This window comes from Linepithema humile, chromosome 1, assembly GCF_040581485.1.
Source record: "Linepithema humile isolate Giens D197 chromosome 1, Lhum_UNIL_v1.0, whole genome shotgun sequence".
Classification (NCBI taxonomy): domain Eukaryota; kingdom Metazoa; phylum Arthropoda; class Insecta; order Hymenoptera; family Formicidae; genus Linepithema; species Linepithema humile.
This window is the reverse complement of record NC_090128.1, coordinates 29301999-29329261: the sequence shown is the minus strand read 5'-3', so window position 1 is coordinate 29329261 and position 27263 is coordinate 29301999. Positions and strand designations below refer to the sequence as shown.

Genomic DNA, 27263 nt, shown 5'->3' with positions numbered 1-27263 from the left:
TCAGAAAATGGATCGCTAACGACTCTAATCTGCTCGACGATATTCCTGCTTGTGATCGCGAAACATCTTCGACGCTCTCGGTCAACGACAGTGCGATACATCATACTCTCGGTGTGCTTTGGGAACGCCAATCAGACAGTTTCGTGTTTTCTCCGCCGTCGCTCACGATCTCGAAAAATTGCATTACAAAACGCTCAGTGCTATCGCTCATTGCGCGCATGTTTGATCCACTCGGGTGGATTACACCTGTCACAGTTACCGCGAAGATGCTCATGCAAGAGCTGTGGGCTATACGGCTCGACTGGGATGACGAGCTCCCGGAAAACTTAAAGTCACGATGGACAAACTACGTCGCTCAACTCGAATACGTCTCTCATCTCTCTATTCCACGTTGGTTTGGAACAAGTGCTTCGAATCTCGCAGTGGAAGTGCACGGTTTCGCGGACGCATCTCAAAGTGCAATCGCCGCTGTCGTTTATCTCCGCGTTCATAGTGACATTGACGACGCTCAAATTCAACTCATTTGCTCAAAGACTAAAGTTGCTCCTCTTAAACGAATGACAATACCGCGTCTCGAACTCTCAGCTGCCGTGCTGCTCGTGCGTCAAGCCCTCAAAATTCGCGAAGTGCTCGAACTACAAACCGCACCGATCCATCTCTGGACCGATTCGACGGTCGCTCTTACGTGGATCAAAAGTCATCCATCCCGGTGGAAAGACTTCGTACGGAATCGCGTCTCTTTTATTCAAGAGCTCTCAAACTCTAGATGGCATCACGTCTCCGGGAAGGAGAATCCCGCCGATCTCGCATCACGAGGCGTGACTCCTCAACGTCTTCAACAAGAAGAACTCTGGTGGGCCGGCCCTCATTGGCTTCAAAGGCATTCGACATCTTGGCCGTCTTCAACTCCGATTCTCGAGTCTACGGATAACCTCGAAGAACGGTCTCCGCAGTGTACAACCGCAATTGAAAATCATGAACATAATCTCTCGATGCTCGATCGATATTCATCATTGACGACCCTCCTCAGAATTACCGCATGGGTCCAGCGTGCTCTTCAACTCTTCCGGAAATCTGTCGCATCACGCTCATCTCTCGAGCCTCTCACTGTCGAAGAGCTAGAATCAGCTCTAATGCTGTGGGTCAAACTCACGCAAAAAATTTACTTCTCAGCCGAAATCAAAACCTTGAAGAACCAACGATCACTCTCAACCTCGAGCTCTCTCCATCGTCTAACGCCATTCCTCGACAACGATGGACTTTTGCGTTTACGCGGACGTTTACTCCGGTCACAACTCAATCCAGCAGAAAAACATCCTCTGATCCTACCTCGAGAATGTCGATTATCAATTCTCGTGATGGATCATCATCATCGAAAGACTCTACATGGCGGACCGCAATTAACGTTATCATCGATTCGTCAAAAGTTCTGGATCATCGGAGGTCGCGTTCCTGTCAGAGCTTTCATCCACAAGTGCGTAATCTGTGCTCGTCATCGTGCTACTACTGGTCAACAAGCTGTCGGACAGCTCCCAGCATCACGTGTCGTCCCGTGCCGACCGTTCTTAAACTCTGGAGTCGATTATGCCGGCCCATTTACTCTCAAAACCTTTCGCGGACGAGGCTGCAAAACGTACAAGGGATATTTCGTCATTTTCGTTTGTTTCAGCTCGTCTGCGATACATCTAGAAGTCGCTACAGACTATTCTACAGACGGTTTTCTGGCGGCATTCAGGCGATTCACCGGACGACGAGGCATCTGCTCTACTCTGACTAGTGATTGCGGCACGAACTTGATCGGGGCCGACGCAGAACTTAAACGAATGTTCACGGCCTCTTCTCGCGAGTGGGCTCACATCGCTAACGTTCTCGCCAATGACGGAGTGAGGCGGAAATTCAATCCACCCTCCGCCCCCCATTTTGGAGGAAAGTGGGAAGCTGGGGTAAAATCCGTAAAATTTCACTTGCGGCGCGTTCTCGGCGACGCTCTCCTCACCTACGAGGAACTCACAACGCTCTTGGTGCAAATCGAGGCGATTCTGAATTCGCGCCCGCTAACTGCTCTCTCAGATGATCCGTCGGACCCTACCGCTCTAACGCCTGGACACTTTCTCGTCGGCTCAACTCTCGCCACCGTGCCGGAACCATCACTTCAAGAAGTGCCTCAAAATCGGTTGTCGCGTTGGCAACTATTGCAACGCATGAAGGAATCATTCTGGCAACGATGGTCGACAGAATATCTGCAACAGCTACAGACTACCTCGAAACAATATCGACCTCAAGATGCCTTTCAGAAAGGCGCGCTCGTTCTAATCAAGGACGAACGGTTCCCTCCATCTAAGTGGCCTCTAGCACGCATTACTGACGTGCACCCTGGAGTCGACGGACTTATTCGAGTCGCCACAGTGAAGACAGCTACCTCCAGTTTCCAGAGACCAATAGTGAAGTTGTGTTTGCTGCCGATCAAAAATCAATAAATAAAAAAAAAGGGGGGGGGGGGACTTTACGCTACCCGCTCTCATATATTATCTCGATATTTCGTCTACTACGAGTAGACAAGGCGGGCGGAATGTTTCGACAAAATAAAGTAATAAAATCATAGTTAATAATATTCTTGGTAAATTTTCTTAAATTCATCGAGAACGGTCGGTGTGAAAAGTCGAATCACTAGCAAGCATTATTTGTAAATGTTATCGCGCTAAATTCAATAAACATCGTTCTCGCGTATTTATTTGCGCGCTTTTTTTGTTGTTTTCGCGCCGACTTCGAGTTCGCATTACAAAGGACTCAGATGTCCTCTATATTTATATGTATACTCTCGCTTGATCTGTACTTGAGATATCATAAATCTATCGAAACTGTTCCCCCTCCTTATATCTGTTTTGTCAAAATTCACGGCTTGCCGTCTGCAGACGGAAGCAGTCGCCTCTCAGCGTTCGAACGAAATAAATCAATTTACACGAAAAGTTCCCCTCTAATCACCTTCCTATCTCGGGATATTTCGACGTCGCCAGTGCCGGAATTTCGCGTATCTCTCTAAACAGTTTTAGAATCACATCTTTTAGAATCTCCAAAGAACTCCGCTCCTCTGCTATTTGGTGTGAGCGGACTAGTCAAAGTTATCGCCGTTGTTCTTTATTATTTATGTATGTGTTCTGGCGTATTCATTTGTGTGGCGCGTAACTCCGCGCCTGGCGTTCAATTCTTTCTAGTGTCGTGTGATTATTAGTGAGTAACGAGAGCAACGAAGTTTTGCACGCTTCCCGGATTTTGTGCATTTACCGAGACGGGAAAAAGTGTCGCAACTCCTACACCTTCAATCTCAATAAGTATGGATCTATCCAACAAACCTGCAAATCGTCGAAATGAACGACCGCCTATCGCCGGAACCGCTGGAATAGACAACTTAGGAGACAGGGGGAATTGCCGCAATGCACCGGCTCTGCTGAACTGACCCCCCTTCATTTGAAATCGCGTCGGGCTGCGCGTTGGTCGCAAAATGGGCAAAATCAGCGTTTGTGAAAGGTAGCCGGAAAGAATAACGGCAGTACATTAGATCAGAACAATACCAGTAATGCTGATACAAACCAATCTCCTCCTAATTATTCTCCTATTCCTCTCCGCCCAGAATCTCCACTGTTTCAAAATCCTAGCTCAGAAATTTTCCAATAGACCTTCAATAATTATTTTCAACAACCAATTGCGTCCACTTCAACCACCACTCTTCCGCAACCTCCCACTCCTTCGCCTATTAATAATAATAACGATGGCAACGTGTTCGATAAAAATTTGATCTCTCTTCATTTATATCCTAACCCTCTCCCTTCCCCTTCCTTCGAATGGCGCATGAGACCAATTACCTCCCCTAGTTATTTTCCTATTTATGAATCCGAAGACAGTTCCTCTCCATCTCCTGCCCCCTCAATAGAATTAATAGCTGAGTACCCTTCAGAAAGCCGCCCCCTTCCTCCCACCAGAAACCAATGATTCAGAATAACATCCAAATAAATTTTCTCGTTTCGATTATTTAGAATTTTTTAACCAATTTTCAAAATCAGGGGCACGGTCATCCCTAATTATTTTACTATCGAGCCGGGCCCGTTCATTCCCGAAGAAGTCCGTCAAACCCTCTCCCGGTTTCCCCACCTTTCCCACGTCATCGTTTATGTCCCAGATCACCCCTACCCTTTCCTGGGCCCAGTGACCATTTTTGAAACTATATTTCTCTGATTCACCGTCACAACTGAAGAAATTTTATATTAAAAACCAACCCCTTTTCTCCTTTTTTAATCAAAACAATTTTCCTTTGTATTTTGAAATGTATGTAAAATTTGGTTATAACACAATCGCGCGGGAAAAAAAACAATATTCCGTTTTACAAGGATTATTAATCAGGGATCAGATTGTAGATTAAACAACTTCCGACGCGAATAAAAAGTAACAAAGCCTAAAAGAAGTGCAAGGCTTTAAAAATTAAATTAAGCTTTTGCGTGAGTTATAAAATTCCAGTTTTCATCTGACAATTATACGTACATATTGACGTGTCGAATAAACGTAATTAAATCAAAATCGGAGTGGAGGTAGTATATACTTCATAACAAAAATTATATCATGACGAATAAAGATCGTATATATTTACAAATATCAAATTTGAAGACATTTTCAAGTCTAGTATTTTTATCCAGCATCATTCATTGTAAAAAGCAAACAGTTTGATTATGGATCATTAATTCAACAACCAAAACATTTTTACCTTTTTTAACATTACTTGTGTGGGACTCTAAAATCGGGAGTCCGCTCCGAAAACATCGCATTACTGTGATCGTCATTTGTTCTAATCCTCAGCGTCACTGCCTTCGTAGTCAATGCTATGCTTGTCTTTTATGCTTGTTTTTTATGCTTGCCTTTTATGCTTGCCTTTTATAAATAGCAATTTTTTTATTGGAAAAAAGTCCTTGGTTAACCAGTATTCGAAGAAATATTAATGAAAAAAGTATTAGTTATTAGTGAAAGAAGTATCTGCGCAGAAAGTATCGTTTTATTCTTGCTCGACAAGAAACACACACGGACAACGTGGCAGACGATGAAATTAAGAATATATTAAGGAACCTACATCTAGAACATCTTGAGGATGTCTTCAAAAGACATAAAATTACCAAAGAAATACTGCAACATGTGGATGAACAACTAATTAAAGAGAGAGAGATTTAATACCTCTAATTGGAGATAGAAGCATATTTTTGACCTACTGAAAACAAAATTATAAGGTTTTGTGTGAAACAAATAAAAATTTTAACTCCACATATAAGAAAATGTACTCGTTTGGATATTGTCGAGTAAGGACGTGCTCCGCTCTGTTCCGCTAGATAACAGGAGGACCGTACCAACGCTGACAGCAAAAAAAGTTGCAAGTCAGACAGATATCCTGAGAGAATCAAGAAAATTTATCATGAAAAAGCGGCAGATTATCCTAGAGCTAGAGCAGCGTAACAAGAGTCTCATAAGACAAAATATCTCTCTTGAAAACGACAATAATTATCTCTTTCTTTATGTAATAATGGTAGTATTCCTTTATTGTTTCCCTTGGGATTCCTCTTGCAATTAGACTTACAACTAACTAAAGGGCTTCTGTAATTTTGAATGATGTTATTATGTATCACTGCCCAGATATTTTGCATCATATAATAAGTGCGTAATGATAGATAACATCATTAAAAGTAAATAACAGAGTAAAAAGGAAAACATTCACACCGCGTGTGTATGTGTATCTTACGTACAGCGTGTGGTGTAAATTAATACGTGTTATGGACAATGTTAACGGTAAGACAACATCTCAAAAAAGGATGACGCAGTTCTTGACATCGACAACTTTAGTTGAGCTAATGCACCAAAACGAAGGCAAACAAGCGTTTCGATTTGTATCCGCGCGCGATCGTGTCGTCATTGTTGCCGTCGTTTGTCGTCTTTCGAGGGCGAAAGCGACAGCGATCGCGATGACCGTCGACGGTTGGTTTGGGTTTTTCACGATGCAGCGGGATACGCTCGAAAGTTTGATGCCTCTCGATTACACCTGTAAACAACTGTTTGGCTTGAAACGTACAATATTTAGCAAAGAAGAAAAAAAAAGATTCGCAGACGAACTTCTGACCATGCCGACCAAAACCTCTTTGCTGAAAATGCACAGAGATCTCAAAATGAACAAGCATTGTACAATGCGTGGTTCCAATCAGAAAATGCAAGGAAGAATCTTGAAACAACAGTTAAGTTGTTGCAAAGTGAAATCTTTGCACTTAAAATACAAAAACAATCTAAAAGGGCAAATACTACAATATATATATATACCAAGAATTTATTTATCATAAAGATAAACGGTGTAACAATATATACAGATGTAAGAAAAGACGAAATTTTCAATGCTCCGGAAGGCTGCAAAAAACAGGCAACGGTATATACAATTTATTATGCGAGCATAATCATCCACCTGAGCGGCCTGCAAATATACCTATAGTGCGACAGTGCAGCAGTGCAGCAGCTACGAAAGAAGCAAATGAATCGTCTGCTACAGCTAATTGTTCAAATCAGTAAAGAAAGCTTGAAACCTATTAATTTTTAAAAAATACACATATATTGTATCTTAAAATCATTATTTTCTGTTATCGCAGATAATGACAACATTGATTCGATTCCTGCTGATAACTATATTCCTGAAACCGAGGATATTCCAGTCCATCTTATATCTGACGAACATACATTTGGCTGCTGCACTGTGTGCCTAGCACAAGAAGCTAATTATAGATTTATACCATGTGATTACTTATGCTGTTGTAAGGATTGCATTTTAAAATTAGAAAGAAAAAAATATCCAATTTGCTTCCAAGCATAAAATCAAAATACCTCCTATGATAATTCAAATTTTCGACAAAATAATCAATATCGCGACGCTGGACGCGAGCAAAATTTTTCACGAAACTATAATAATAATTCAAGCAGAAATAGATTTAATAACAAAAATTTTTTTAATAAAGCAAATTACCAACCTAATAATCAACCTAATTAATCTTATTATCGACATAATAATAATGCAAATAATCAACATTTAAATGTTGATACCACGCGCCAGTATTGTTTAAATTTTAAAATTAAATAATGTTTATATAAATAATGTTTTATAAATAATGTTTATAAATAATTAAAGTCTGGTTTCAAAACCGACGAACAAAGCAGAGGAAAGAAGCTGGAAAAGATCAATCTACTACCAGATCGGCCGAATCCAGCATTATGACAACACCGCCTTACGCTTTGAACACTGCCCACCAATTAAACAATACAACGCAGTCATCGATGTGAGTAACATCCAACGCCACTTCCGTTTCAAATATATATTTTAATAATGTACCGCCAAATTACAACTATTTTGCAACACTGAACTACAAATGACGCCAAGTTTAAATAAAAAACCTTTCAAAAAAAGTTGCATGTATATCTAGTTATTTATACAATTAGTCATTATTATTAACAAGAATCTTTACAAAATGTTCCATAAATATCTTAACTTATTTAAAAATATTGTTTATATTTATGTTACGTCCTGTACGGACCTTTCCTTTGCACAAGTTTCTCACGACCAGTCGGGAAAATTCAAAAAAACGTTCCGAGAATATTATTTTAATGATTTAAGATCCTGAATGTACCATAATAATCTTTTAGGCCTTCAATCGAAAATTTGTCGAGATAAGACACGCGACCGCGATAGTAGACTTTGAATTTTCGCCGACAGAAAAGCCGACGGAACGATATACATGTCATTCGAGCAATCCATCTATTAATCTTCAAACAACCTTTTTTATCTTATTTTTATTAACAACCCCTCGGAAGGAATGTCTCCCTTCCAAAACCCAAAATTTCGAGTATAAAAAAGAAGACACCCACCCGTGAAGGCAGCAGTTAAGCAGTTAATATAGTTCTCTCAACATCTCTGAATCCAGCTCAATCGAATCTTAGTTCATACCTTAAAATATTAGAAAAACCGATTGTATCTCAAAGTGCTTGTATATCAATAATTATAGTAAACGTGTTTGTTAAACAATATTTCGACTAAAACCATTTCTCACACATTCAACCTACCCCCGCCTTATTCCTAATTGTTTCTTCAGATCAGCACTCAGTATCGATATTTTCGGTGCGGACCACCGCACGTGGTATCGATTTCTGTATCCCCGCGTATCGTGGTGCGGCCCACCGCACGCTTTACGCCTGGAATTTCTGGACTAACATAAAATTTCTTTCTTATCCCGAAATCCAAAACTCGTCGCGGAGGAGTGAAGTACCGCGCGCGGCAATTGCTTCTCCAACATATTAAACCAACCTCCGAGCAATATTCATTATACATCGACGTGAATACGGACCACTGAACGACCCAAGAGGATCCAGATATATTTCCAGGACATCCAAGTAGTAAGTCAAAACCTTCATAATTAAATTAGTTGTAAGACCTCTCGCCTTCCTCTTCTACCCCCCCTCTCCTTTTGAAAATTTGCACGAGGTTCCGCCCTTGGTAAAAGGAGTTAATTCTCTTGACCAGAAAAGGGAACCACAAACGATTGGTTGAGGCCTCTAACAGGGTAATATCCATGATGTAAGAAGATAGGTGTACCATTGCCGTGAATGCGCAGTCGTCCAAAGTAATGATCGCTCTTCGACCAATCAGGAATTGGTCCAAAATGCTAAAAAGTAATATGGCTGCCAAAATATGTTGACACGGTTGACACCGAAGGTTATTAAATATAATAATATTAAAAGATATTTAAAAACTATGCCAACGTGTTGTGTAAAGAATTGTATAAGTCGTACTGATCATACGAGATATCATAAGAGATATTAAATATATGTATTCACACATTTGTGTTGGAAACACTTAATTTTCTATATAATATTTATTAATTGATATTATTTATTATTGTGGGTAATTGTCATTTATTGCTACTGTATTTTATATTGCAAATTTATTATTTTCATAAGATATTTTTATAAATTTTAATTACATTTTAATAATATGATAATTCTATATTAGAATTTCGCGGATGCATTTTGGACCACGTTTGATTGGCTGTCCTATCATGCTGACGTCATACGGCTGCCATTATGCGCAATGGTACACCTATCTTCTTACATCATGGTAATATCGATCATTACGATCGTTGACCTGTTCTCAGCCAAAGAAAATCGTTCGGCTCGCGCGGTCGCCTCTCCTCATACCGACCAGCGAGCAAACACCATAAAATACTTTTATGGTTGCGTCCGCCCGTATGCCTGACTCTACCCCTTTCCCTCCAGGTTAGGACGTAACACTTATATTCTATACGTATTTTTAGGAAGAATCTGACGATGAAGACTATGCAATGTTATTAATTGAAACACATTTAAAAGAAAAGCCTAATCGTATTGTTGGATACATAGAAAATGTTGTAGCAAACTATACAAATAAAGAGTTTCAACAACATTAAAAATAAAATTAAATAAAATACGTCATTGGCACAATTTTACATTGCACGCGTTACATTTACGCTTTACATTGTGTGCTACCATCGTCCTAATAAAAATTACAAAAACTATGGATAGAATTAGAAATAGAGAAGAATACATATGATACAGAGAGATTCTATCTATATTGTATGTTTTTGTCACGGTTTTTTCTGTTTCTAATTGCATCTATCTAAAATTATTATTAATCTTTAATTTATTTATCTACAAACTATGAAAGGTAAAATAACAATTGATTACAAATTTTTGCATTAAAAAAAATAATAAAAAATAATAAATAATTGAAAATAAATTACCTGCAACATTTTGTACTAATGTAAGACCATTTTCGTTCATAATTCTTTTTCCTGTTTCGTCTGTTAATATTATATAGTTTTCCATTTTTGAAATAATATTTAATAATTTTAAAAATAGAAAAAATGCCCCCAAAAGTATGTTTAGCGTAGACAGCGTTTAGGTTATGTAGGTTCCACCACACCATTATCACTTGATTATAACCTTTTAAAATAAGTAGATCATTATTGCGCATGTCGAGTTATTTTGACCCACCTTCTTGACATGAGTTAAAAAAGTTAACTCTAGAGTTAACTCTGTCAAATTTATGAACACTTTACTCTGAACGTACTTCCGGTCATATTCGTAGTTTCTAAACGCTATAGAGTTAACTCTAGTTAACTCTAAGTTAAAGAGTAAACTTTATGAACGCACCCCAGGAACACTTGTTACTAGTGTTCGTGCACATAACTTGTCTTCTTTGACATCAACACAAGTTATATTTCAATTAATTAATCTTACATATATGTGCTTAATCACCGTGTGTTTGTGCACATTTGAAATAATTTACAACAAGCTAAAGAAAGTTTAGTTATCAAAAATAATAAGAAGAAATACAGATACCAATTATTTCAACATTAAATGGTAGAATCTTCATTTATAAAAATAAAATTAAAAATCAAGTCGATAAACTATTAGAACAAAATATCATTCAACCATTTATCTCACCATATATAACTCGCTACATAACCGTTACGGGTAGTACCGAAATCATCTACATTTTTACACCAAGAAAATGCGAAAATTGAATTTGAAATGTGAACGGTAACGATTAGTAATAACAAATAATTTTCTTTGGAACTTAGTAATCGGGTAGCGTTGCCGAAGCATTTGCGCCGTGGTGATTCAAATTAAAGAATACAATACCTATAATCGATGTAAAACCAATGGATATTACCACAAGCCCGAGGAACAGTCCTACATATCAAATAGATTCGGTAATTTCAAAAAACCTAACGCAAAGATTTATTAAAATAAAACTTAAGGCTAGACCATCTAAATAAAAAAGACAGACAACCAATACAACCGAAATTGAAAACTTTAATGACATATTTTATTTACCGGGAAATAAACTGAAAGGAACAAACAAAATTGCACATTCCATAAACACAACTAAATATATTCCAATATGCGTAAAGCAATATAGATACCAGCAGAAACTGACCCCTCAGGAACACTTGTTACTATTGTTCGTGCACGTAACTTGTCTTCTTTGACATCAACACAAGTTATATTTCGATTAATTAATCTTACATATATTAATGACAAAAGTAAGCGAGGCTTAGGTTACAAAATCGTGGTGAAATGTGACAAATGCGAACCAACTGTCATCAATGCTGTTCCAGTTATTGAAAAAAATGCATACGATATAAATTGCCGTATTATTTTTGCCATGAGATTGCTCGGCATCGGTCTTCATGGCATAACAAAATTCTGCGCTTTTATGGATTTACCACACCCAATTTTTCATTCTTTCTACGACACTGTTATTAAAAATATATTTACCGCTACTACTGTTGTTCGTGAAAAGTCGTTAAAAAAAGAACACTTAAAGTCAAAATATAAAGATATAAAAAAAAATATAAAGGAAAAAATTAAAAATAAAATAAAAACAATTGACGGAGTACCTACAAAAATATTTACTCCTGCGGAAGAAATTCTTGTATCTTTTTTGACTTCACCCATACAAGGATACCCTTCTGTTTTTGATTGTGCGTACAAATTAATTTATGTATATAATTTTTAATAATTTATAGCTTTTGTTATTATTATAATGTTAATATATATTTTATATTAATATGTTTTAGACGAACAAAACGTCAGCAAAATTTCTTCGGCGGAGATGAGGATAGAAGAGGAGAATATAATACCGATTACACCAACTGGCTCCAACACTTTGTGTACACCCAACTTGCACCTGTGCGGTGTACTGAGCCCAGACGAAGCTCCAGTGAGGGACTGCACTCGACCAGCCGAAATCGCTATAAGTAAATCTCCAAGTACTTCAAATAGAAAGCGATTATCTTTTGAAAGTAATGAAAAAATTCCTAAAGCAAACAAAGACTTAATAGAACTATAAAAATTAACATTACAAATAACGCAATTAAAAATAGACATCCAAGCAAAAGAAGAAAATAAGAATCTTCAAAAAGAAATTTTACAATTAAACTTAGAAAAAGCCAAAAAAGAATTAAAATTAATAAAGTTAGATATTATTGTGAAATCCAAATATTGCAAAATGTGTGAGTTCTGGGAGAAGAAAACAGACTCTGCTGAATACGAAGAGTGGGCAAAAAATCATCATAATCAATGCCAAGCAAACCACGAAGGTTCGTCCGTTAAGATGGAAGTGGACGCTATTGTGGAAATGTTTTGCCGATCTGAAGAATTACATGGTGTTAAATATTCTAACTACGTGGGTGACGGAGACAGCAAAACATTTAAAGGCATATTAGATTGTGAGCCTTACGACAATTTTACTGTGTGCAAAAAGGAGTGTGTAGGCCATGTGCAAAAACGCATGGGTACTCGGCTTAGAAATTTAAAAAAAAACAGTAAAGGTCTGGGTGGAAAGGGTAAGCTTACCGGTAAATTAATAGATGAATTGACAATTTATTATGGCTTGGCAATCAGGCGTAATGTCGATTCAGTCGAAAAAATGAAGAAAGAAATCTGGGCAACATTGTATCATAAAATATCGACTGACGAAAAACCACAGCACGACTTTTGCTCTGCCGGCGAAAACTCTTGGTGTTCCTACCAAAAAGCGAAGGCAACTAACAAACTTTCAGAATACAAGCATAAAACACCAATGAAATATGTTGTTTTCGATGCTGTTAAACCGATTTATGAAGAATTAAGTAAAGACGAACTTTTATTAAGATGTTTAGGAGGCTTCACGCAAAACAGCAATGAAAGTTTTAACGCGACTGTGTGGGCACTGGCACCAAAATCTTATGCAAGTGGAAAAAAAATAATTGACATTGCAACAAATATTGCTGTTTGTAATTTCAACGATGGATTCAGGAGCATAATGGAAATTATGGAAGTTTTAAATCTTTGTGTGGGCCCCAATTGTTACAATTTTTGTGAGGAAGCGGACGCGCGGCGCATTAAAGCGGCTGAGCACAGTCTGACCGACGCAGCAAAAGAGGCCAGAAAATCGTTATTATCCACTAAAAAGAAAGCTGATGAAGCTGATACAGAGGTGGAAGGGCAGCTTTATGGGGCAGGCATCGCAGACTAAAGGTAAAATTAAAATTTTTATTTTTATAGACAAAAAATCCTCTTGAAAAACTTTAAACGTGTTTTTCTCAAAACAGCATTTTTAAAATCGGTGTACAATATAACTTTTACAGTTTTTATCCGATTTACTTGAAATTTTAATAGTATATTCTTCAATGTATTCTGCAAAGAAGTACGTAGGCTTTTTCCAAAATATTGAAAACTCTTTTTGCAATTAACATTTTTATATGTAAATTTTAGGACAAAAATGCAAGTTTTTAGTAAAATAGTTGCCATTTTGAGAAAAATCAATATTTTGAAAAATCCCTACGTACTTCTTTAGTTTTTGATATGTAGATTATGAAAATCTTTCGTTTTTTGTTCCAGGTCAAACCGTGTGTCTGAAATCCTGTACACCGATTTCAAGTTGCAGAAAAACAGGATTTTGCAAGTGAGCTAGTGTACCGCCATTTTCAATATTAAAAATATTAAAAAAATATTTTTTTACTATGTTTTATATGTACAATAAAGCCCTTTAAACAGATTTTTAATAAAGTCATTCATTTACCCAAAAAAAATTCCTAAACTTATGCATGATTTTAAGGCCTCAGGGGTGGCCTAACCCCTTAATACATATATTAATTAATCTTACATATATGTGCTTAATCACCGTGTTTGTGCACATTTGAAATAATTTACAACAAGCTAAAGAAAGTTTAGTTATCAGAAATAATAAGAAGAAATACAGATACCAATTATTTCGACATTAAATGGTAGAATCTTCATTTATAAAAATAAAATTAAAAATCAAGTCGATAAACTATTAGAACAAAATATCATTCAACCATTTATCTCACCATATATAACTCGCCACATAACCGTTACGGGTAGTACCAAAATCATCTACATTTTTACACCAAGAAAATGCGATAGGAATGTTGATTGAACGAGATAATAAAGGAATATTTTATATAAGTCAACCAAAGTATATAAGAAAAATAGTGGATTCAGTTGGGCTTCAAGATGCAAAGACTTCGAGCTATCCATTAGATCCGGGATATGAAAAAACAGAAAACCCAAATGAAACAATGAAGGATAGTACAAAATATCAAAAGCTAATTGGAGAATTACTTTACATTGCTATACATTCACGACCAGATATAGCAGCGAGTGTTTCAATTTTAAGTCGAAGAATAAAATGCGCCAAATATTCAGATTGGACAGAAGCTAAAAGAATAGTAAGATACTTAAAGAGAACAATTAACTGAAAACTCAAACTCGGAAGTGATGTGGAAGAAGATGAAACAACACTAGTTGGATATGCAGATGCTGATTGAGCACAGAGCAAGATGGACCGCAAATCTAACAGCGAATTTATCCTTATGTTAAATAAAGGTGCAATAAGCTGGGCATGACAAAAGCAGACTTGCGTTGCGCTCTCTACAACAGAAGCTGAGTACATCGCACTTGCCGAGGCTTGTCAAGAAGCAATTTGAATTAAAAGATTATTAGAAGAATTTAGAATAATCGCGGCGGTACCAATAAAAATCTATGAAGATAATCAGAGTTGCTTAAAATTACTATCCGCAAAAAGTTTTAATAACAGAAGAAAATTTTTGTTTTGTAAGACAACTAAAGGAAAGGAACATAATAGATTTTGTATACTGTCAGACATCAGAGATGTTAGCAGATATGCTAACGAAACCATTACATGGTATCAAATTGAAAAAGCTTGCAGAACTCAGCGGTTTAAAGGATTGGAGTAAATAATGTTGTCGGTGAGAAGGAGTGTTGGAGCATTGTGATTGGCGATTCACGGAGCTACGTGGCGCTGTGTGGCGCTGAACACCGAAAACATTCATATATATATGTATATATAAGAAGAGAGGAAACGAACGCTGTATCCACGTTGTCTTTTCGCTTCATATTAAATAATTATAATTGTATTTCTGTTCTCATTATTTGTGTTCTCCAGTTCCCTGCCTGCGTTTAATCTATATAAAGAAGGCACACTGCTCAACGTTATTTTCCAACAAATTCGCTAATCACCGAATTTATATCATGAATATAATAAATAACGCTAGAAATTTCCTATTACAGTAAGTAATTCTTTACCCATTTTTTATTGCAGTAAGAAATAAATTTGCAAGTTTAATAACGGACATACCGTTATTGTGAACTTCAAGTTCTTTTGCTTTATTAAACTATTTATGCAATGGCTGCAATAATAGTACAACAATAGCTCTGACACAATCGCCAATAAATACACTTTTGGCTCTCCTAAAGAATTGCTGTACTACTAGGGTAGTAACATTTCGGAAGAATTAATGAAAAAAGTTGCAAAAATTTTCAAAATAAAACAAATAAAAACGAGCGTTTACCATCTTCAATCAAACGGGGCATTGGAACGTTCACATCCACGTATCGGCTGAATATTTAAAACCGTATATCAATCAAAACCAATCAAGACATTGGGATTCGTTTCTAGCCGCCATGTTTTCGTACAATACCGTGTATCATAAAGGAACTGAAATATCTCCATATGAATTAATATTCGGAAAAAGACCGCAATTACCTTCTGTATTCATAGAATCACGGCAAGAAATTACTCATAAAGAGTTTCTCGTAGATCTTATGGACAAATTAAATTATCTAAAGATCTAACCGCAACTATCTAACCGCAAAGGAAAATTTAATGAAAGCAAAGAATGAATCTAACTAAGATCCTCGCCAAAAACCGTGAGGGGTGGTTTAAGACCTATTTTAAGACCATTAGACCTATATTATATTATATTATATTAGACTATTAAACCTATAAAGGGCGAAGCTCTTGTCCGCCTCTCTGTAGTGCGGAAACCGCGTGGATTTGCCGAAAATCTATATTTCTATCTATACCAGAAAAATATATTTATACAGAAACAGAAGAGACAATAGAAAACAAAGCTAAATTTCTACAAATAGTCCATAACGATTCATCAAGAAGAGATCTTAAGATTCAACATAAAACTAATTCGTATCTTGAAGCTACATATCCTGCGCAAAGATTCAACCGAAGTCGTCGAATCTTTCACTAAGGATTCCGAAATCTCCTTATCAGAAATCGACATTGATTTTGACCTCAAACATAAACTAGCTTTTATGAACCCGAATCCCTCAGTTAGGGCAATATAGATTAAGCGTAGATATAAGCTAGTATAAGGATAGATTTAAGTTAGTTAGTTTTAAGGATAATCTTAAGAATAGACGTAAGTTACTTGTAAGTAAAATGTATGAGAGTTAACCCCAAGGGAAAACAATAAAATACTACTACTACTATTACACTAGCTTTAGCACAGGTTCTTGCAGAGGGTAGCTGATACGCCATTCGAGCCAGCCAACGAGGATGACTACCTCGTCAAGGTGGCATTAAAGGACGACTCCACGCACGCGTTTGCTCCTAGACGTTTTGCCTGGTCGGAACGGATTCAAATCCGTCAGATTATAGACGATCTTCTCGATCGCGGCATCGTCAAGCTTAGTACGTCGCCCTTTCTTAAAAATATTCATAAAATACCTAGTATTGAAGATATTGTAAGCACCTGTCATTGCTGATATTGATATCAATACTCTAAAGATGGGGACACTAATCATAGAGAGAGGGATTATGACTCATGGATTTCGGAGAAGTAGCCGATTTCCGAGAACCGAAAGCAAGTCTTAAACCCGCGGCACACGATACTATTTTCTCTGCTGGATTGCTTACGTGCGCTTGTGCTGGCAATCTTGCTGTCTGCTAGACTGAAAATTGTGTGTCTACTGGTCACCCTACTGATTGATATGCTGGATTTCCATAATAGAACAGGTGCTATTTTTCTTGCGTGGTTCTGTGCTGTCTCATTGCAACAGCCAATCACGACACAACCTCATTAGTTAGGTTAAGTTAAACATGAAAGTATTTTCTTGATTGATATTAGTATTGTTATACATTAACTATGATGTCCATAGCAAATTGCAAAGCAAAAAATAAACAAAAATGGACAAAGGATACTATTGTAAGCCTAATAGAGGCCTATAAAGAAGAAATATGCTTATATGCGGTAAATACGCCCAATTATCATAATAAACCTGTCCGAAATGAAGCATTGAAAAAAGTGTGTGCCGCTGTCTCAGTGTTTAGACCCGGAATTACAGAAAATGAATGTGCAGCAAAATTTTATAATTTACGAAACCAATTCAATATTGAAAATACTAAAGTGAAAGCATCAATGAAATCTGGAACTGGCACTGATGATGTAAATATGAAATTTTAACCTTTAGCAACTTTAACCTTTTCTAATATTTTGTATAATTATTTTGTATAAATATTTTTTATTGTTTTATGTGCAAGATTTTTTAAAAAATATTTACAGGTATACAAACCAAATCTCTGGTACTTTAATCATTTGAAATACTTAGCAAATTATTTTACACCTCGGAAAAGCAGGAATTCTATAGAGAAAAATTCTGCAAAAAATCTATTGACTTCCACTCAGGTAAAATGTAATGATTTTTTAAATTAAAAGTTAAATAATTTACGAATTATTACAAATTTTTGTCTAAACTATTAAAATTTTATTCAAATGCTTTTATTTAAAAACGAGCAATTATTTATTTTTTATACTGTTTATATATTTTTAATTGTATCTAGTTAGCAATCCAGCAGAGAAAATAATACCGTGTGCCGCGGGCTTTAGAGACAGATTCAATCCTCGTTCGCGAGACTAGTAATGTCTCAATAGTGCCAATAAAAAAAATTTTAAAAAAATTCTTCAATGCTTAAAGTTTCATAGTAAATCAAACCAGAGGTTTCGCTCCACCTTTTAATTAAAAGGTAAACTTTTCAATTGTTTCTGATATTTCATAAAAACGTAAAAATCTATCTGATTATTAATTGGATATTATTATTAAATTATGACGATAACACTAGGGTCTTATAATCGCTTCGCTTCTGAAAATTATTGCCAATAAATTACATGTCGTGTTGTAAGGCCTATCGTCAAAATAAGATGAACGTTACACGCACGGTGGCAATGATTACGAGGTGATGCGCGGATCTGCATATTATCATCATATTTCTGACGCTGCTCTAAATCTCGTCGTATCCCATTAAGGTGTCGACAAAGCTATGAGAGTGAAAAAAAAGACGCGATGCAATGGCTGTCAAAAGATTCGACCGACAAAAAAAAATTAAGAAATCGATCTAGCCTCATCCCCTACCAGTGTTTTTATAAACATTCCTATGTGAGGGCCCCATGCGTGTGATTAATGAGAATCTCTGCCGAGAAAATCGAGCATTCTTCGATTTTGCACTGCCGCGTTGCGAGTGCCTTGGGCTGCCTCAGGCTGTTTAAGCCGCATTCATACTGCGCCCTGTGTCGCAAAGCTGATAAACGAATTGTCGATAAACTGACAACCAAAATTGGATAACTTCGTGATCGTATTTTTTTTTTTTTTCAATTAGATTAGGTATGCGTAGCACGTGGAATCCCCCCGAATTCTCCACCAATTTCCGTAATCGACAAGCAAACAGTGCAGTAAAGAACATGTTAAGAACATGTTAAGACTGGAACCAGTAGGTATCGCGGACCGATTGAGCGTGGACTCGAAGGAAATATTAACTATGCTGTTTTGTCTGATTTATAACTGCGAAATATAATAACGTGAACGGACGGCGTCGCCCACGCCCGGGTAGCAACGCGCTGCTCGGGACGCGGTGCGTATAGGCAGGCGATATAGTTAATTTACAGGGTGGTAACGTACCGCGTTAACGTTGTACTGGAAAATAATTCCGCCCACGCGCGTCTTGCCGACGCGGCGATCGCGTAATGCAAAACTCCGGTTCCGGGCTATAAGCGTATATCAAGTAGCTAAGAGAGAATGCGTCGCCGATGTTCCATTCTTTCTTTTATTTGTCTTTGTATCGATAGCGCGACCACTGAGGGTCGGTTGTGTTTCAACTATTTGATAGACTTTACCTCTCAGTTACCTAAATTAAATATCAGTAAATATCGGTAACTGCTGTTCTATCTTGATAAAATTTACGTACGGGTTAAATTGTTATTACCAAGAGGTAATTTTACTCGGTATTCTAATCACCGAGTAAGGATTATTATGACATTTATTTCAGGTAACTGAGAGGTAAAGTCTATTTATAGGAACAAGAGAGATGCAAATGATAGCTGAAAAATCAATCAATGCTTACATATTTTAACACTTTACATTAATGTATAAACTTACATTTTAATCAAAATAATTAACGCTTTTTAGAGGATACGAAAAAAATATATGTAAGCATTAATATTTTTCCCGAACTTGTTTATCAGTTTTGCAAAAACTCTTTCACTGACATGTTTACATTTTGTTTGTGGCTTTCGTTTGTCGCTCATCTCACGCACCGCAATACCTATCATTTTAATAACTCCATTTAATCAATCAACTGATTACAGTTCGAATTCTGTCTTCTAGGAAATCGACCGCCATGTGCTAACAATGAGGACAGTCTTTCATAAATTTTTGGTAAGTATAGTTAGCGGGCACTTTTTTCTGTTTTTTCGGACTTAATAAATAATATTCAATTTACGTATCAATCATTAACTCCGATTCCATATTTTTGATGCTTTGAGTATTTAATCTTTTGACTGTGAAATACTCAAAAGTAAGATGCCATGTGCAGGATCTGAAACAGTAGTTTTTTCTGTGTACAAAATTACGTAATTGTTTTTTGCATTAAAAAAATTGGAACCACTCAATTGTCTTATTTTGGACAAAATAACCTTTTTTACCTCAATTTTTGTATCTTACAAGTGCTAATATTATTTTTAAGTTCACTTAAATATTAAAGCATTTACACAATAAATGTGGCACATGTAAAGTATTACACAATATATTGGATAATAATATGTAAATCTATATAAAATTTATGAGTCTAATGATATTAAATCAGGCGGATCGATGGTCCAGTACATTTATCGTTGTTCGATTCGCGATACTGGTTTCGATCGATGCGTTCTATTTCCGTGGGTTTTATTTTCCGCTCCGGTGTACGTGTACCTTGTGATTTATCGCTTTTATCGTGTTATTGATCGATTTAATTATCGAACGAGCTCGAAATTTCATGAGATTTGCATTTTTAGGGTATAAATCTGTTAGTGTTATATTTTAATGTAGTAACATAATCGAAACACAATGCATTAAGAATAATGTGCCTCCAATACTACATGAATATTATTTTATCATATACAAACATAACAAATGAAAAATTATAACTTATAGATAAATAATTTTGTTTTTTTTTTCAAATTTGAGATCGTTGAAAAGCGAAAAAATAATTTTTCCTTCGATCGTTCACGTAATCGAAATTAGTGAAAGTATTGACTGAAACGACCCCAATCGTTCGTACGATTTTCTTATTAACGAAATCATCGGAAACTATGTACTTATGGGAATAGTAAAATTATCGTAATAAAGATAACAGGCGCGCCGACGAATTTACGTTAATGCCAACGTGCCTATCACGAGTCATGTTGAAATCGCCTTAATGCGAAAGTAATAGTTCAATAAAGTTCACCACATATAAACCTATTGAAAAAAATAAAAATTACTTTAACACGAATAACAGCGCACGCAGTTTTGATAGACTTATTTTAAATATTCCATAAAATAGTAATGCTAGAACTATATAGCCAACATTATCGTATACCAACATGTTAAACAAATGTATAATGTGTAAAATAGAAATAAAACAATCATTAAAAAATTGATGTGAATATCTAGAAAAAGAAATGAAAAACATCAGAGCTATAGAAAATAAAAAAAATATTACACATTTATATTACCTACATTCAGAATTTTAACATAATTGAAACTATCAATTTTCATCAATTTTCGATAACCGTTTTATCTCTACTTTGCATACATTTGTTTAACACGTTGTTATACAATAATGTTAGCTCTGCAGTTCTAGCATTACTATTTTATAGAATATTTAAAATAAATCTATCAAAACTGCGTGCGCTGTTATTCGTGTTAAAGTAATTTTTATCTTTCATAATCAAACTCTGATTAGTGCTTTTTTTTTCATTGATAAATCAATATTAATTCATATGCATGTTTAAGCGTATCTATTTATCGTGAATTGTCACATCTGTTTACGCCCGACTAGCGCGTAAACGACATTCACACTAATTGTTAAAAAAACAAATTGATCTTATTGCGGCGGCGGTGGAATTACCGTAACGCGAGTAATCTTACCGTCGATCTGTAGTTTACGCCAATCGACGCGCCCGTTAAATTATTAACCTCGCTATGCCCTGATCGCTTATTACTCACGCTATCAAACTTATCTCTCATTAGCCACACCACAGCGTGGCTCTTGTACGATAAACTGGCCAATCAGAGTAACAGATCGAGCGGTATCTTTCGCGGGGATGGTATCGATTTAGAAGGCAATACTATTTCTCGCAGCCCATCGACGCACCGTGAGTCGTCGTTCATTTCATCGATGGATAGATCGTTTTCCCGTTAACGGACTCGAGAAAGCGATAGCTCTTGCTTGACATGTGCAATAAATCGTATATCTTATGTCAATTTATAATTGATTGTCGATTTGTGCTGACGGTAAGAAGCTTTTATCATGCTTGAATAGATATTATACAGCAACGTTTCGCTCTACTTTATAATGCGATTCTCGGAATTGTTAACGGGACGAAGATGTTGTGGAAAAGCGTTTAAAAGCATGTATGTAATATTAAAATACGTATTTCATATTGCAAATAATAAGAGAAATAATTGAGCCAAGCTATCAAATATAAATATACATTAAATATGCATAAGAAAATAGAAAAAACTTTTTGCTCTTAAGTTAATAAAAAAATAAGGTATATTAATTAAATTTGGGGGGGGGGGAAGGTTAACCCCCTCCCCTCATGGGGCGCCACTAGTGTCTATATATTTTTATTTTCATAGACTACGGGCAGATCATCGTATTGAACTCAAGGTTCGATCGGGCAAAAAGTCACGAACAAGCCGTGTAATTGTTAGTCGATCGACAGAATGACAGTCTGAAAGTCATCGCAAGTGAACGAATGAAACAGACATGGCGCGCTATTGCGTATAATATCTTTATCGGAACTATTAAATTCTTATTAATATATTGTATTAATATTTCTTTCTTCAATTAAATATTATACCAAACAGCTCTCACGTTATTTATCCAATCAATTCACATCCTACTGATTCCACATAAATTTCTTTGCAAATTATGTTAGTGTAATTTTTACACAATCTACAAATTTATTCTAGTTTGCAAAAATAAAATGATATCTTTATTCGATTTAAAGCGTGTGAATTTCTAACGTACATTTGTTCTCCCTACAAATATATAAGATTTTGTTGCGCTGCTCAATGACTTTATTCACGAAGAGTCTGTAAGAGCGCGAACTGGTTGCTTATAAGCTCCACAACCAGTGTAAATAAATCCACGGAAATATGAGACGAGCTTTATGCAGTGACAAGTCGAATATCAGCATGCGAAATCGCATCAGTATGCTATCGGGCTGGAGAGTGGATAATATTTTGCCGACCGCCGCGTAAATACTATTTTATTCGTGATAATCTCGCTGGAACGCCGTTGGGCTTTCAATCGTTCTACGCGATTATAAATGTGACGTGGTGCGGCTTAAAGGCGCATAACTACTGAGCGTCAAGTATCGGATACGGTACTTCCACGAATTAGTAGCAAAGATTTCACTTTGATGATACCTGACTTCACGTATTTACGTTAAAGATCGCGCCTAAGTTTTTTCAAGATAGTCTTCAGTCTTAACTTCAGTTGTTCGAATGTTTTTAAATGCTCATTATGTAAAGCGCATCTTCTCGTGTCGGCGTTTGTCGTGTTAAACCAAGGAAAGACTCATATTTATTTGTGGCCAGGTGTTCATCGGCTAGTTGCTAGGCCGTTGCATATAAATTCGATATACATACAAACAATCTAGTAGGAAAGTCTGGGAACAATGCTGGAGATATGCATTGCTTATATAATATAATATAATAAAAATTTCATTTTAAAATCTATTTTGAAAAAAAATAATATATTATTCTCGATATTTCGGTTTAATCAAATTCGGAATTTTATCGTCAAGATGTTGCTCAAAATGAAGCGTAAATTTTTCTTAAGCCATTAGAATACATGATTATATCTAATATAAAAGTAGGAAAATGCGTATTATCGCGCTTACGTATGCACGTATATTTACATTTACAAACCATACTCGAGCATCCCCTACCCGACGATACATGCAAGATGTCGAATCGCATGCAGTCCGGCGAGTTCTCCTTCGTCGTAAAAGCCCGCGGCTATCTTATGGAAATTAACGCGATGCATGGAAATTGATTGCCTACAAGCTCGCGACGCATGCGGGAGACCTCCCGCAGTCGTCAGAATAGTTCCGATGCATGATGAAGGGTGCGATGCATCGCCGCGGCGTGCTCGTTCGACCTCGCAGGTTGGGGATCTCGCGGAGTTATTTCCCAAGAATGATTTATTCGGCGAAATTATTTTACTTACGCGCCGGAACACGCGCCGGCCGAGTAATTGCGACATTAGAGCGAGAAAATTGCGAACGATGGTGGTCTAGCGTGTGGCTCATGATGACACATGTTTCGCAAGCATTGTGAGCTATAGCTGTAATCTGCGGAGGTATAATTTAATTCGGAAAACAAAAAAATCATCGTATTGATTTTCTGACAAGAAAAGTTGGAAACTCACTGAGAAACTCGCTGAAATTGTTTGATAAGAATACAGGATTGGAAAATTTTAATATTAGAAGATTCAAAAGATTAACATCTCAATGAATTACTTTTCATAATTTTCAAACAATTTGATTATTTGGTGACGAGACTGCATAGTTCGATAGATAATATGAGATGTGTATTTTCTGATTTCATATTATGCAAATGAATTAGGATTACACGTTAGAAATTGAACACGTAGATATGTGCCTGCGAGCAACAACGTAAATGAAATGTGACTAATGTAAGAGCAAATAGATACTTATATTACGCAGACAATCTTTAACGGGGCATATTCAAACTTCGCGCAATTCTATGCCGTTAAGTTATTTAGATTACACATCGAAACTGCAACTTTTTTTTTTCAGAAGTTTAATAATTTTTCATTTGCTTGATATTAAATGCAAAAATGTGCTACAGCGGCTATAATTATCTTTTAATTACTAAATAATATGCTGGTGGCGCACTTATACTCAATAATAGCGATTTAATTGGGGAAAGCAAAGATGCGCTACAAAGATTGAACTCGATTGAACCTGCGCGTAAATGCATATTAGTTGCGTGCACGCACGGGTGGCAAAGTCACTTGAACGACGCCAGGCAGATAACTCGCTAATGGAGTTTAAATCTTCGGGTAAGTAATTGCTAATGGGGCAGCACGGGGCTGGGTTTTCATAGGGACAAATTATGCTAGAGATACAGAGTGCATCGCCAACTTCGTGACGATATCTTACAGAAAACTGATAGACAAGTATTCGTCCTTGGACGTTCCGATAATCAAGAGACTAATAACATGCTGGGATTCCGTCGCGATTTCTCTATCTTTCTCTCGTCAAATTACGTAACTCTTTGGAATTTTGCAAGATATCAACTTCTCAAATTTAAATAATGAAAAGATTCGAAAAGCAGAATTAAGTTAAATAATTGTATTATTTAAAATCGTTTATGTTAATTTCAATGTGTGACGTTTTATGAATTTTTTATGATTATTCGCGTTGATGTCTGAAAGATATGATCGCAAAAAATCAGAGCGTTTCTTAATTTTCTCACGCGCGGCAATGTCGATCAAACAAGCCAAAGAGAGAGAGAGTGAGAGTGAGAGTGAGAGAGAGAGAGAGAGAGAGAGAGAGAGAGAGAGAATAGGGGACGAATAAATCAACAAAGAAGAAAAAGGGAGAGAGGGGTAAATCAACAAACCTCGCGCGAAAGTTGGAGATAAACGAGCGAGGGAGTTAATTATCGCATTGTTTCTCGTGATTTATTTTGCCGGGATGCGATATTGATTATATTTCGTAGCTCGTCGAGATATCTCAACCACTCCCTCGAGGTCTCGAGAGGTTAAGTGCAGGATGTATGACGCACGCGGCATCTTCAATGTACACCTGCACGATGCATCTCGGAATGCTCTGTAATATAGCTCGCTGCATTACAAGCTGTTTATTTGATCGCATTAAGCCTGATAGCTCTGCACGACATTTAACTCGGAAATAATTTAACGTGTGCTTCTACTAGTCTTTGAAGAATCGTTATTCTTACATTCTTAGAAACAATTATCGTGAAATAATTAAATAAGTTCTCATTCAAAGATATTATGAAATATATAATTATTAAATATTGTAATCGATATACTTTAACTCAAAAAAATAAATTATCATCAGTTTACTTTATTAACGCAGGTTTGTCCAAGTTTAGGCAATATAAATCCAACGACACTTTCTTTATAGAATTATTAAATAAAAGAGAATAAACGCGCTGAGGGCTGTGTTAAATAATTGCGCGAGCGAACATACGGGCTCTTTCGCTCGATGAATAATATCTTTGACAAGATATAGACAAGTTTGAAAAAAACTTGGGCAGGCTTGTTTGGCGATTTTAAAGTGAAAGAAATAAACAGTCTCCGCGCGGCTATTGCAATAACAATCATTTTTAAAACGACTGATGATAGCAAATTTGTTTGATAAGTGGTTCGCTGATTACGATGCACGAACAAAGTAACGTAAGAGCAGCATGTTTGCGGATGTCGAGAAAATGTGCGTTCCGCATAGCATTCCACGAAGGCCTCAATCGAAGTCTCGCGGATGAAAAGCACCGGTTGCTCCAGCCCGAGAGTGGATAGACCCTAGACGAGGGCCGCAGAGTATACGTTGTCCCGATCGAGATAGAAGAGATATATGGACTCGCCGAGCGAAGCTCGTGATCTTAGCCCTTGGCACAATCGCAATTGCTCGCCTATCGTCGAGTGCAATCGAGGCCTCGATTCGCGCACTCTTTCTCGAAACGCGTTCTAGTTCTCCTCAAAATCTACTCGACAGAACGAAAAGAACGAATTCTTTCCCATTAAAAATCTAAAACCTTCCTTGCTTCGATCCTAGTAAATGTACTTATTTAAATGAATATTATTTCGGTTTTGTTTAACAATAAAAACTATTTAAAAACTTACTTAACGCGAGTGATAATTCTGATTTCTCTTGCATGAATAACATAAAAGAAGCTTGAAGATAGTTTAAATTACGCTGGTCTTCAGCACGATAGATATAAATGTTCATTTGCGTGCTACTTATATATTCAATCAATGTAATTGAAAATCGCTGCAAAGCTGGAAGTATGCAAAGCAAGAAATTCGACGTGCAACTTAATCTTTAATTACTCTCCATTACTTATAAAATTAATTAAGGAACAGGTGACCGCCCGCCGATGTGGATAAAAATTCGTGAGCGCGCGCAAACTAGAGGTTTCATGCTTCTGATATTTCATCGCCGACGGATTCTGTAACGGCGTGCAGCAGCCTCGGCGGTTTCATGAATGAAATCTCGAGATCGTCCGACGTGCAGCGATACATTAGCGTTACCGGCCAGACCCGAGTTCTTTACCAGGAATCCTGGACATGCTGCAGCCAGGTGTTGAGATACTGCTTATCTAACGGGTGGATAAAAGACACGTCGAACTTACTCATAACCCATCACATTCCTTTGCGTTATATTGCGTTAGCAAGTGCGAAAGAGCTTGTTAAATTCCGAAAATAGTTCTGCATCTTCACGTTTTGAACGTCATGTTTCGCGATGTTGCTCGTTTGTTAGTTATCGCATTCTTAACAATTGTAAATATAATTTCAATATCGGGAGATAGCGTTCATAATATGTGCACTATTTCCAGAAGAAACTTTGCTAATGTAATTCACGTAGACTGAAAAATATAACATTACTTTTTAATCATATATCTCGGAATTCAAATATTTTCCAATTTCTTAGCAATTTGTTTTTCAATTTATCGCGACTACATATCGCGCCGCGAATGTAGCAATATCCGCGCCGCTCCGCGCTAAAACGAGGACATCTCGAATTTATTCGAGCACCCGGCAG

The 27263-nt window shown here is 36.7% G+C and overlaps 2 protein-coding genes across 3 annotated transcripts in view; one reads left to right on the top strand and one right to left on the bottom strand.

Annotated features, from left to right (window-relative positions):
* The window catches only part of wb (wing blister), a 201028-nt gene that overhangs the window by 96283 nt on the left and 77482 nt on the right, over positions 1-27263 (bottom strand). The window lies entirely within an intron of this gene.
* Positions 12098-13357, top strand: LOC105679567 (uncharacterized). Its single transcript, XM_012379646.2, has one exon. It carries the CDS (start codon positions 12113-12115, stop codon positions 13118-13120), a length of 1008 nt encoding a protein of 335 aa, XP_012235069.2. The 5' UTR covers positions 12098-12112; the 3' UTR covers positions 13121-13357.